We start from the raw sequence: 13,617 nt of genomic DNA on the forward strand, positions 1-13,617 counted from the left end.
GCTTAACAGTTTGTGTAACTCGAAAGTTGTGGTTTTACAGGTGGGAGGGATTGTTAATGCAAGTAGTAGGCTTCACGCGGAGTTTGGGTAATGTTTGTGTCACCACAGGACAAGTCTCCTGTAGACTAGGCACTGTAAGATAACGTGCCACTATATGATAAAAATCCCTTAGAAAGAACAGAAGTGGTATTAAACGCACTAGTTAAACCTCACTTTTGTGTTAACAGCTCTTCTGACTTCTCCTCTTGAGGCCTGAAAATAAGTCCTCATAGGAAAGGGGTTTTTATCAGAAAGGTAAACGCTGAGTTTGTGCTTGGTCATAGCTAGTATTGTGACTTCAATAGTTACTATGCTAACTAAAAAGTTACAAGACTTAGGCTATCTAAAGCACTTGTGATCGACTGACATGTTGAAATTCATTTGTCTAGAAATGAACTTTTATTACTGCAATCAGGAAAAAAAGGTCTGGTACGAAAGTGGTTAAACATGAATTCTTGGTGAAATTTCTAGTTGCCTTTTTAGAAATTTTTGTGAGTTTTAAAGAATGACTTAATTTGCTTAGGAGAAATTTGCAATCAATCTTTTCTTGCCACTGAATAAACAGATTCCACATGCGTAGTAATTTGCATATCCCAGCTAAAAATGTAATACATTATTTTTAAGTCCATTTCGTAATAACTATTTCAGGATTAATGTTGCTAACTATTCTTTAGCTCTTTCAGATTTAACCTTAGATAATCCTACCCAAAAATGTACAAAGCTGGCAGGTCTGTTCTGGAATAGGAACAGAAAGGACCTTTCCTGAGGTCAGCAAGTAAGTTAGTGTAAGAGCCAGAACTGGAAACGAGAAATCTTGAGAAATATTTTCTTCTACTGCATCTCAAGCTTCCAGTCTCAAGCAAATATTGCATTTAATAAGACAGACTTTTGCAATTTGATAGGTATGAAAACAGCACAGATATGAACAGGAATTAATGGTATAGTCTACATTCAGATTCTCACTGAATCTGGTAAAGATTTAAATTAGGTTTAATCAAAATAGCATCCATAACATGTTTTACATGGAAAGACACTGTCATCAGCAACAGGGAGGAAGCTTCTTCAAAGTGTGACCCGATCCATTTTAACTGCTGTTTGGCATCTGCCTCTGAACTCGCTTTCACTTGACTGGGCACTTCAGGGGCTTCTCCTAAACCACTGACTTCACCCCCCTGTTCTTGCTGTTGCAGGCTATTCTGGCATAAAATTTTCTCCCTTTCATCTTAGATCACTATCACATTGAATGCTGAAAAATATTATAAACAGGACTGATACGTTTTGTCCTCTGAGGTTCACCCACATAATAATATTCTTCAGTTGAGCTTCTACAATCTGTAATATGTCACTTCTTTAATGTAGCTGCAGTAACATTTCCACAAATGCAGTTAGTTAAGTGATTATCACAGATCTTCACGCTTTGCAAAAATTTCTGGTAAGATGTTTTGGATTGGACTTAATCCTGGGATATATGCCCTGACTTTATCATGTTGGGCAAAACAGAGAACTACAAGTCACGTCTTTTCCTGTTTTTTTCAGGCGATGGGTACGGCTCCTGTTTGGACGTGAATTCCCACTTCAGGACCTTCTGGTTGTCTGGGATGCTCTATTTGCTGACAGTATCACCCTCAATTTAGTTGACTACATTTTTGTAGCCATGTTGTTATATATTAGAGATGCCTGTAAGTATCAACTATCTTACGATCCTTTAAAAAGAATGTGATCCTGTGTTTCAAAGAAAAAGAGGACTTAAGAAATGCTAAATTTCACTGTGACTTTTTTAACATACTGGAAACAGTTTCAAATGCTAGGAGAGGAGCCATTTGTTATTAGACGTGGTCTGCTGTATTTATGAAACAAATTGTGTCTTGCAGTTAAATGCAGATTTGCTTTCGGAGTAGTTTTGTGTTTTTGTATGGAGTTGCAGATTTGATGTGCAGTAGGTGATACAGGTATGTATACAGCTCCACCTTCTGACCAAGCCAATGAATTGAGTAAAGACTCCCTTTGACACTGGAAATATTTTTATGCTGTTCTGCTATGAGAAACGTGAAAATGCAGAAGACAATGACTCATAATTTCAAAGATATATATTGAACAAAATGTAAATGCAGAGATGAGTAACAATTACAAAATAGGTTTATTTCATGCAAGAGTGGTGTGTTTAAAAAATGGTCATTTCATTTTAGTACGCCTGAAATAAAGGTGATTTCTTATGGATCAGTGATGACCAATAAATACATTAAGTTGAGACAAACAAGAAATCACAGAAAAAACTCCTAGCTTATATAATTGTGAATGGGAGGCAGAGGGTATGTAAGGATTGAGAGGCATGTATTTCTGTCCCATCATATTTTGCAAAGAATCCTCTATACAACTTTGCTGCAACAAAGTGTATGTTTTGCATCAAGATGCATGTCTGTCATTAAATATATGAATTCTGTAGCATGCTGTTCAGAGTTAATTATATACAATCTGTAAGCTTTGGTATATAACAAGGTCATGTATTTGACACAATTTTGTATTCTAGGACACATGAAGTTTTCAACATCTGTGGTTCCTATTTTAGGAGCTATTCTTGAAAATATAATATGCATATACTTTACACGTACTGTCGTTCCACTGCCTGCCTTCATGTGTTTTTTAATTACTTTTTAATAAACATGCAGCATATAGAGCTACCTTACATTCCTCTCAAAGAAGTGTACGTTTAGCTCAGTTTAGAGGTTTCAAAATTAATGCTGCTTTTTCAGGATGATGTGATTCTAGGTCTGTTATGCTCTGCAATCTACATCTTGCTTGTTTATGTGCACTAAACTGAAATAGTCTTAAAAATTTTGATATAGATATGTAGTGCAGATGCATGTATAAATGTTTCTTAACACCAGTATTTTATTTTGTGTCATCATTTCCCTTAAAAAAAATAATTTAGAGCTGTCTTTGTAAGCACTGTCTCTCCCCTGGGGGAGGAAAGGTTCTTCTGGATTTTTCTTGTTTTGTGTTGCTCACATACAAGTATTGGTATGAGGTAACTAAAAATATCAGCTAAAAATGTGTTCTAGGCGTCTGTATGAAATCAGTCTCCCTCTTTTCTCTGAAAATCCCAGGCTTAGTAAATACAGCAGTAGATAGCTTTGGAGTACATTTGCCCAAATGTGATGCAAAGTCATCTCATCAGGACACCTAATACTTCATACATACACTGTTTCTGTAATAAATCACTTTCTGTTCTATAGTTGGGCCTAATTACTTACTCTAAGCATAATAGAATGGTGGAACAAAATACCTAGTCATAAATACTGTAAAGTTGAGTATATTTTCAAAGTCAAGCTCAGAATATAGCAACTTCCACAGTTCTTGATTTGATAAAAGAAAGCTTTTCTTATGTATCTGTAATAGAAGAGTTTTGCGTGCCTCCTCATTGTTTTATTGCTGATAATATGTAAACTTTGAATAGTGTCCAGAGTTCTGGTTTAATATTCTTAAAACCCTTTTCAAATAAAATAAGTTTCTAAAGGTTTTTATTTTTTTAGTGTAAGGAAATGTTAGCTTAAAACACCCGGTGATGTTAATCATCTATAAATAAATAGGCTGGAAATTTTCAATTTAAAAACTTTGAAACTGTAGGAATAATAATAGAGCTCCTAAGACATTATCTTATAAAAATGTCAAACACAACCAGTGATAATAATACAATACAGAAATTATTTGGAAGTTTAAAAATGATGCAGTTTCTTTTATACCAACACAGCTGGGGACAGGGGAGAAGTTACTGGCTTGAGAATTGATGGATTTTTTTCTATATTTCATTGTGATGTTCTCAAGGACATGATTTTAAGAAAATATTGGTTTTACTATATTTTTCCTTTTTTAAAAAAATCCTATTACTCAAATGATATATTATTCAAGGGGAAAGGAACATTTGGATTATTAGATTATTGTTTCTACATTTGAGAGATTAGAGATAACAGAATCACGTACACAGCCATTCTGTAAACTGCTCTGTTCAGTTTTACATCTGTATCCAAGCAGAGCTTTATCAGTGGAGTGATAATTCTCACAAACCAAGTGCAGGGTTGTGTACCAAAGTATCTGTGAGTTTTAATAAATTATTTTCTGCATTTCTTTGGAAAAATTCATGCAAAGCAACCTTTTGTTAAAAAAATCTTTCAAATCAAAAACATGGATATGTTACTTCTTTTTCACCAGTATGGAAGTATATGCAGTTCTTGATGAAATCAGAAGGGCCGGGGAGGGGAATTCAGTGCAAAAGTATATATATTATTTATATCTCCCTTCTCTTCAACAAGGACAAAAATTAACAAACCTGGAAGACTTGTCTATATTTTGCACAGTAAACTTGCACCAGGAGCTAGTTTTGTCTGATCACTGTTAGAATAAGTAGACTTTTATCATGTTCCCACTTGAAGACTAGCTATGGCCATTGCTAGGATTTATGTTTTCCTATATAAAGGTGCTCTGATATTATACATGTAATAAAGAAACCACAGCCTCTTCTTAGAGGAGCTAATTTGTTACTTTTGAGGTTCATGTTATCTATGTTTAACTCTGTTTAGGGCCTACTGAATAGAACACAGCCATGCATAAAGCAATGGGGGAAGTAGTCCCACTTTTCCAGGGTTAGGAAGGCATCTGGATAAAGGACTGGTGGCATCAAATGTTAAACTCTAAAGAAATGACATGTGGCAGAAAATTAGAACTTGGTTGAGGACAGGTACAGTCAGATTACATGTTTTCCACCACTATTGTTGCTGCTTGCATCCAGGAATGGTTTACTGGACCAACAGAGAAGAGTCAGCCTCATCCAAAGCAGAATTGACATTCAGGGACCATCTAGACCAAACTGCCTGTCATGGGCAGGGCTTTGCTCACTAGATCAGGTTATTCAAAGCTCTGCCCAACCTGACCTTGAAAACTTCCAATGATGGGGCATCCACAACTTCTCTGGGCAACCTGCTCCACTGTCCCACCACTATCATTGTAAAATATTTCTTCCTTACATTCAATCAAGTTCTACCCTGTTTCGATTTAGAACCATTGCCCCTTGTCCTATCACTACAGGCCTTGGTAAAAATGCTCCGTATTTCTTATAAGCCCCTTGTAAGTACTAAAAGGCCATGATAAGGTCTCCATGGAGTCTTCTCTTCTCCAGGCTGAACAACCCCAACTCTCTCAGCCTGTCCTCATAGCAGAGGTGTTCCAGCCCTCTGACCATTTTGGGGCCTCCTCTGGACTCTCTCCAACAGGTCCATGTCTTTCCTGTAGTGAGGGCTCCAGAGCTGGATGAAGAACTCCAGGTGGGGTCTCACCAGAGCAGAGTAAAGCGGCAGAATCACCTCCCTCGACCTGCTGGCCACACTCGTTTTGATGCAGCTGAGAACAAGGTTGGCTTTCTGGGCTGCAAGCACACGTCGCCGGGTCAGGGGCAGCAGACAGATCACTCTGAAATGAAGGATACCAGCAGGTGTTTCAGCAAAGTGATCCCTTTAACCCAAGGTTTCCCAGCAAATAGAGCACTGGCAACAATATTCTCTTCTGTAAAGATTTCTACATGAAAAGGGGACAGCTGAATATGTGGGGAAAACCCTAAAGAAAAAAATAAATATAAAAGTTAGCAGGACTTCCTTGTTTTTGTAACTTTCTTTGGATAGTAAGGTTTCATGGGGTCAGAGGGGACACAGGTTATTGACCAACAGTTTGATTTTTTTTCCTATTATTCAATTGCTTAATTATTATGCATATCAGAAGATTAATAATTAGAGTAAGTGTCTTGTGATTGAAAATACATTTTTTTATTTGTCAGGGGTCAAGTCTGCACCATTAAAATAAATCAGCGTTTTAATACTTACTTTTCTATGTGAGACAGCAAAGAACTCTTCCAGGAAAAGTAAAGAAAGGATAATTTTAATCCATTTTACACTGCGGAATAGAACACATACTGATCTGTTCAAAAGAGAAATGTGTTGGTCTTACTGCCTGCCGTTTATAAAAGTGTTTAGAATTCACGATCCATTTTCAGTATTTTTATTTGCTTTGGTAAAAAGGCATCATGATCATAACTGCAGTACATATCTTAAATTTGATTTACGTATGAGAGTTTGATTGGGTATGTACTATGTGGTGCTCGTATTGTACTCCTCTGAAAGAACTCTGACAGAGACCATTGTATTGTGTTCATTATGCCAGCTTTGTGACTTCAAGAAGAAAAAAACAGGTACCTGAATATGAACAAGAAAAACAAAGGGTAGGAAAAAGAACAGGCAGAACAGATAAAGAATGAGTAGGATAAGTGAGTGCTTTACAAATGAAAGCAGATGTATGAAATTACAAGCTGTCGGATCAGCAACGGAAATGAAGATGATAAAGTGGTTCCCTACACAGATTATAATTATTCATTTTGCCCAGTCCTGCATCTTTTCCCCATAATCCTCTTGTTGAGGAAGGAAAGGTACAGGAGCATATGAGGCTTATTCGCATGAAAGAAAAAAAGTAAAACATTTAAATCTTTCTGTCTGCAAAATGGTCTTTATTTTGCCTTTTATTGATTGAAAATAATTTTGTATTTGCAATGATTCTTTCTGGTGTAGAGGCCTGATTCATTAAAAGTATTCCTTACTACAAGTAGAGTTCTCAGAATAGCAAAGTTTGTTAAAAATGTATTTACAATTACTATTGTTGCAGGCTGTCTTTATGTTGCAGAGTGCAAGCATCATTAACAGGCATTGCTTGACAGCTGTGGCAGATGGATTGCCTGGATTTAGATGGTGCAAAAGAAATGAAGTAGCTTACATAGAACTGCCTGAAAAGATGTCTTTAATAATTGCACTCATAATTAGATTGATTTGGGGGGAAAAAAAAAAAAACCAACCACACAGCAGAAGACAATAATAAGCGAAGAGGCGCGAAGAGCCATAGAGTATACTTGCATAGATTCAGATAAGATCAAGCATAATTATCACGAAGTTATAAACTTTAGCAAAGCATGCTGAAAATTTCCTGATTAAGTTAAAAATTCTAATAAAACTAATGGTATATTATATTTTTAAGTATTTATGAATTTAAAATCTAGCCTTTTACCTTGTTCCTGAACATTTCATAAGTAGTTTCTGATTTATGAGAAAACCAGGAGTTGTTGACATCATTTTACATATGTGTGTACATATGTGTGTGGGCATGTATGTGTATAGGTACATAAGAACAACATAAAAGATACTTCAGCAAAGAATTGTCAGAGTGGGAGAAAGTTATCAGAAAAGCAGAACTGAAGGTAAAATTTTTCTCACAAATTATTCCACTTAAATTTAGGTGTCTATGGATGAGTGTCTGTAATGTCAGTGTCCATTTTGGAGCACAGAACTGGTTCTTCAAGCTCTACTAAATGTGATGAACCTATTGGAAAAGGTAATTGTTGGGAAGATCACAATAAGATAGTAATATTATACTCTTTTTTTCTTTTTTTTTTCCCCCTCATTTTAGTGATTTCAAGTAATTATCAGACCTGTTTGGGACTTCTGATGCATTATCCACCCATTGGAGATGTTCACTCCCTTATCCTAAGAGCACTTTTTCTCCGAGATCCAAAGGTGAGATGCTTGCTTTGCAAATACAGGTTAATAAACTTCTGTAATAAAACGTTCTAAATACTATGAAGTTAATAACAACCTACATTATGGGGACTAAACTGAAGTTTAAAGTGTCTTCTTCCCTGACAAAAAAGGAAAGAGTTGGTAACCAATAGTAGAAAACAAGTTGCTTTTCTGTTTAAAGGATACTATTCTACTACTTCGCTGAAGTTATCCAGGAGCTCTGGGTAATTCCAAATGTTTATACTCTTTGAATACCTTTGCTTGGTATGTAATAAAGTATACTGTTGAGGGAAACAGTAGTATTTTATATGATAACCTAGTAAACTGTATAGAAACTGTCATGCAATTTCATCTGTAAGACCTTTTTCATGAGATTTCTGCAAATTAAGCACTGTTAACCCACATATAATAGTTATGTTATGGTTTTCAATTAAAAATGAGAGTTTGCTGTTACAGCCTGAAAAGATTCTCGTGAATAAAATGTATACATTCATAAATTTTATGTTACATATTGCTAGCATACAGTTTCTGATCTACTCATCTTTGCTAAAAAAAAGGCAGACCTCTTGCTGTTTTAGAATGGTGTGTGTGTGTGTGGATAGAATATACACAGTATAGTGTATAAAGTGTTTGAGATGAAGCTGTACATAGTAATCTTTACAATATTCAGCTCTTTGGCAGACAGCAGAGTTTGTGCTGCTGGTTTTGAACTGTCTTTGTGCATGTCCCATTAGTTGGCTGCCAGTGTAAAGTCTGATTTCCCTCATCTTCTTGATGCACGTCACCTTTGAAAGTGAAAAATTCATCATTTCTGCACTCTGACTGCCTTCTGCAAAATTTCATTCATTACCAATGTTTACACTTTTATGGATTAAGAAAAAAAATGTCTCTTTGTTTCTGTATCAGTTTTTTGCAGAAATCTGCATCCTTACGGCTGCGTTCTTCATTCCTCTCAGGCACAAAGATTTCTTTCATGATGAGAAGTAAAGGATATCGTCTTTTCAGTTTTTAAGAAAGTTTGTAACGTTAGATCTCAAGGAATCTTTCTTAAGATTTCAGCAGCAGTCTGTGAAATCAGACTCCCCGGCATTTATTTATGTAGTCTCTTAGCAAAGCAATAAGTAAGTTCTGGAGGGAAAATACAAAATACAGTGGGAGGAAAATTGTGCTAAGATATCAAACTAAATCCAACATGTAATCTGTCATTTATTGAAGGTATATGTGAAAAGATAGAGTAATTACTAATTATTTAGCTGTCCTCTGAAGCATCCTAGGCAGAATGCAAGATATCCTACCAGCTGAAGGGGACAAAAATAAACCACCAGCTTCCCATGGAAGAGGCTTGATCGCTATTCTGCTCCTTACACTCTTCTCTCTAACAGAATGAAGTTGTCAGGATCGTAAGACATTAGTGTGCTATTAATCAACATTCTTGCATGCACCTTGAACACCTTTCAGAAAAATACTGGAGGTAGTTTCTACCTGTCTTTTAGGTAGCTCAGGTGAATAAGTATTTAAAGCTCTTCTGCAGAAAGACTGCTAGTTGTTTTGTCAATTTAAATACAATTAATTACAATTGTTCCTCATCGCTGAGCTATTCTTACCTGCTTGGGAAATACTCAGAAGGTTAAAAAGCTGGGATTTACAGAGAATGAAGAGCCATGAGGGACTTCCCGCCTCCTCTCCTTTTACGTTGGGTCTTTGAGTTGAGACTGCATAAACAGATCTGAACTTCTTAAAGTACGGAGTTAAACTGTTCTAAAGGATCACTCTGAAAGAGAAAAATAGCTTCTGGTCTGAGAAAGAAATGTATTTTCAGTGCTATGACTTGAGGACCTGTTTCTTATTTTTACCTAAGTATGATCTTAAGTTTCACTTATGTGTCTTGAAGCATATGTTGTTTCAATCCTACATATTTCTGAAATTGAAGTCTTGTTATTCTACAAGACCTACACATAAAAATTTTCTGACAAAATTTTTCATTACACAGAACGAAAGGAAAGACTCAACAAGACATCATGAGTGCTCTAAGAGTCTAAAGGCAGTACCCAGATCATATACTGATATAAATGGGAAAATTATGATAACTTTTTTTTTTCTCGCTCTGCATAAAGATAATGCAGTTTGCCTTTATTCCCTGAGCAGACAAAAGGAGATTGGAAGAAATGACAAGGAGATTTTAGTCAGTAGTGTAACTTGTAAGTGATGATTAGCAAATTCAGTACTTAATGATTTTTCTTCCTGTTTTGATGTTTTCCTGTGCATTTCTCCATCACCACCTTCTGGTTTATAATGGGAAATTACAGTTGGTTTAGTGCAATTTTGAGCTCCTGAGCCAGGGCTAAGTTGTTTTGTGAGGCATTTCATCCAAGACTTCGCTTGGGTTTCAATATGTGAAGGTGGGGAACCCTTCTGTGGGAGACCGTTGCATGGTCCAGTGGCTTATTTTGTTATTTGTTGAACATAGCAAGAATATTTAATGTTGTTTCAAATACATGAGAGAGGCTTGCTCTCTGCCCTTTGGAGCTTTAAGTCTCAGCTGGACAAGAAATACAGTTTAGAAGTCGTGGACAGGGACAAACAGGTATCATCCTCTTGCAGGTTTGTTAATATATATTTCTCGTGAGATTATTTTTGCAGCTAGGTAAATGCCAGATAATTTCGCTGAGGGGAAGTTGTGGGGTATTTGGACTAAGAAAGGTTGATGGTACGTACATAAAACTGAAAGGTTCTTAAGAAACAATCCTGTTGCCACCAGGAGAGCAACCTAAATGTGGAAAAAAAAAATATACTTAAAAGATGGGTGGCATTTTTTTCTGACAAATGGACAAGATAATTGCCTCACCTTATGTGGAATCAAACCTTAGCATTATCCAGTAATAACAATAACAAAAAAAAAAAAAAAATAGTTTTTACCATTAATATAATGCATGCAGCAGTTCCCTTTTTGATTTAGTGGACCCCAGTTGGCAGCTGGGGTGAGAGGACATTTTGGACTCCACATCATTGATATATTCCAGTGCCATGGAAGAGAAATACGTATCTCCATATAGCTGAAAATAAGTTAATGCACCTATCTCAGAAGGGGGATCTGAGAGATACAAATTTTACAGGTATGGATCAATGCAAAATAATTGAATTTCAGCCTTTTCTGCATTTGGATGGTTCTTAGGAAAATGCAGAATGAAAATCTCGAATTGGTATTTTTGTCTTTGCATAGGGTGATAAAGATAACCTGCTTAGCAGAGTATTTGTTTCACATTTCTAATCTTTGAACAGATAATTACCTCAATTATTTACATGAAAGTAACTTCGATGCACTTACAGTCCTTCTAAATATAAAAGTAGAGCTTCTTACGGAAGAAGGGGCTATTAAAAGTATGTATATGTGAAATGAGAAAATAAGGGAAGGGTTTTTCTGTGTATATCCAAAAAGCATTTACTGAAGGTGTGTCTCTATGTATTTACTATCCCACAAGTAGCCAATTTTCTTCATTTTTTTTTGTTATCAAAACCACTGAGCGCTGTTAATTTTCAAAGTGAAAGCTGTGAAATTAAGAAATAGAGATATGGAGATGGGGCAGTGGAAGAATATAAAGTGATTAAAAAACATAGTTCTAACTAGAGTTGTTCAAATAAAAAAAAAAAATTAAAAACCCAATTAGAAACAAAAGTCATAGAAAATGTGAACATATTGTGTTCCTTAAATAACCAGATGTTCTTTCCTTCCTGAAGGCAGCCAGGGCTAGGAATAAAAGGTTTAAAACTATTGTTTTAAGTTAACTGTGAATTTTGCGAATCTGTTTTCACCCTTTAGCAAATAAAATTCTAATACAGCAACATAAGCAAAGTAATTTTCATCTTTGGGTGTTCTTATTTGTATGTTGTTCTGTGTTGAGTGTTAACCTTATCACAATGACTTATTAGAAAACTTAAGCACTATGTAGTATATTACAGTTTTACATTGCATACTAAGAACCTGACAACCATCCTTTGTCTGAAAGCTCACTGTATTTATTCTTCATATTTTTGTAAAATAAGTTTGCTCTCAGGTATTTTAACATAGCAAGTTACACTGTTCGTTGAACCAAGCTGATTTGGAGCTTAATTGAAAGGACACACCTTTTGTCATAAGCCATCGATTCAAAAAACTAAAAAAGAAAGTGGTTGTGCTTGGTTGGTGGGAATTCATTTGTTATTTATGCTAGTAATATTCTGGTTACTGCTACTGATATTTTCTCAACATTGTATTTTAAGCTATTTGCTGACATTGAAAATGGTCGTACAATAATATTAAATCCTAACTAAATCCATGAGGAAGCATACATGACATTTCAAAGAAGTTGTATTAGTTCATCATGACTGAAATTAGAGGGACTGCCAGAAAACCTAAAGAATAATATATGATCATGATCACTCATATAGTGATTAGGCTAGGAAATCTGCATTCCAGCTTTTAACACGTTTCACAATCTGAGCACGAAGTGACAAGAGAAAAACACTTTACTGAAATTTTGAACCGAAGTCTTTGTACGTTTGTTTTCAGCTGAATTTTCCTCTTAGGTAGCTGCCACCATCTCAGAGTATTCTCCAAGCTAGTTTCATGTGCCTGAAAGGCTGCTGAGTTTCACTTTCTTCTTCTTCAGATAAATTCTTTTCTATACACTCATTAACTGAGGTGCCGCTGCAGAGCTGCAACTGTCCTTTGAAACCTGCCGTTATGTCAGTATTGTTTGTTTTGCTGTTTGTGGCAGGAGAAAAGCAGGTTTGGGGTTGTTTTGTTTGTTTGTTAGCATTGTGTGTGCAATCTGGCATTAATTACCTCTCTTTAATGACCAGATTTCAGCCAATCGGAAGTTGGGATCTGGCAGGGTTTGGGCATTAGCAGCTCATTAATTTGTACCTGCACACTGAGGTACTGCTGGGGTGCCCAGTCCGTTTAGTTAGAGGGATATCAACAAGGGGGAGGGGGGCCCTGAACAAATGTTTACTTTATTCTTTCTTCTTTCTTTTTTCTTTCCCCCATCATGAAGAATGTGACCGATCTTTCAGGAGATTCACAATTACACATTAGGGTTTTTGGGGTGTATGAAAATTAAATATCGGAAATCTGGGATAATGGGTCACCCAATGCAGTGTGAGCTGCACCTACACTTTAAAAAGAGAGTTACTTTGACAGGGGGTATGACTGATAAAGGAAACAAGTTTTTCCAGAAAAGCCAACTACATATACAAGACCTTGGAAGTTTAATGCAATGTAGGTAGACTATAATGGAGAAAAATGTGTCACAATCCTCAACTGACTTCTGGTTTTATAACCACATTCAATTCTTTGTAGTGAACGCAAGCATTTTGGTGGTCTAACTTCCCCATTTGCGAAGACAATACCATTAGATGTAATGTAAACACCCCACTTTTAATAGATGGATGTTTTTTCTGTAGCTCCATGGGAAGCTTTTTAATGTGGCCTGTACAACTAAGAATTGCAGATATTATACATGTAAAAGCCAAGATAATCACTTGTTCTTTGTTTATGTTCATGTTCTTAAAATGAGGAACTTCTGCTTTCCAAGGAGATAGGCCATGCTTTGTTTTAAGAATTATTGTTCTAAATATTCAGTTATTGTGTTTTATTAATAGAATGAGGTATGACAAGCAGCTCTGAGTTTAATGATAAATTACTTGGAATAACCACGTTGCCATAGTACCACATAAAAATAGTAAGTGTACCATGAATTAAAAATCCTCTTCATTTTTCTACATTTGTTTCAAAACCTTCATTTCCAGTGCACCTGTTCGTTTTAAAATATAAAAAGGCTTTGTGGTCAGTACCCGTAGTATAAAAACTTCCTCATCTCTCACAAAGTTCATTGCAATTTCCCCTGTTACGTTAACCATTTAATCAACCCACCATAAAATAGTAATCTTCTTCCAAGTATCCTGTATGTCACAAGTAGTATTTTCAGGAAAAAAT

At 35.8% G+C, this 13,617-nt stretch overlaps 1 protein-coding gene across 9 annotated transcripts in view; it reads left to right on the forward strand.

The window, feature by feature from the left end:
* TBC1D5 (TBC1 domain family member 5) overlaps window positions 1-13,617 on the forward strand; it is a 316,442-nt gene that overhangs the window by 235,910 nt on the left and 66,915 nt on the right. For all 9 annotated transcript variants that reach the window (XM_065830710.2, XM_065830709.2, XM_071804973.1 and 6 more), the window contains 2 exons: window positions 1,576-1,718; window positions 7,534-7,640. In XM_065830710.2, the coding sequence (XP_065686782.1) occupies window positions 1,576-1,718; window positions 7,534-7,640 (250 nt within the window). The remainder of the gene's footprint in view (window positions 1-1,575; window positions 1,719-7,533; window positions 7,641-13,617) is intronic.

This window comes from Patagioenas fasciata, chromosome 2 (assembly GCF_037038585.1).
Source record: "Patagioenas fasciata isolate bPatFas1 chromosome 2, bPatFas1.hap1, whole genome shotgun sequence".
Taxonomy (NCBI): Eukaryota; Metazoa; Chordata; class Aves; order Columbiformes; family Columbidae; genus Patagioenas; species Patagioenas fasciata.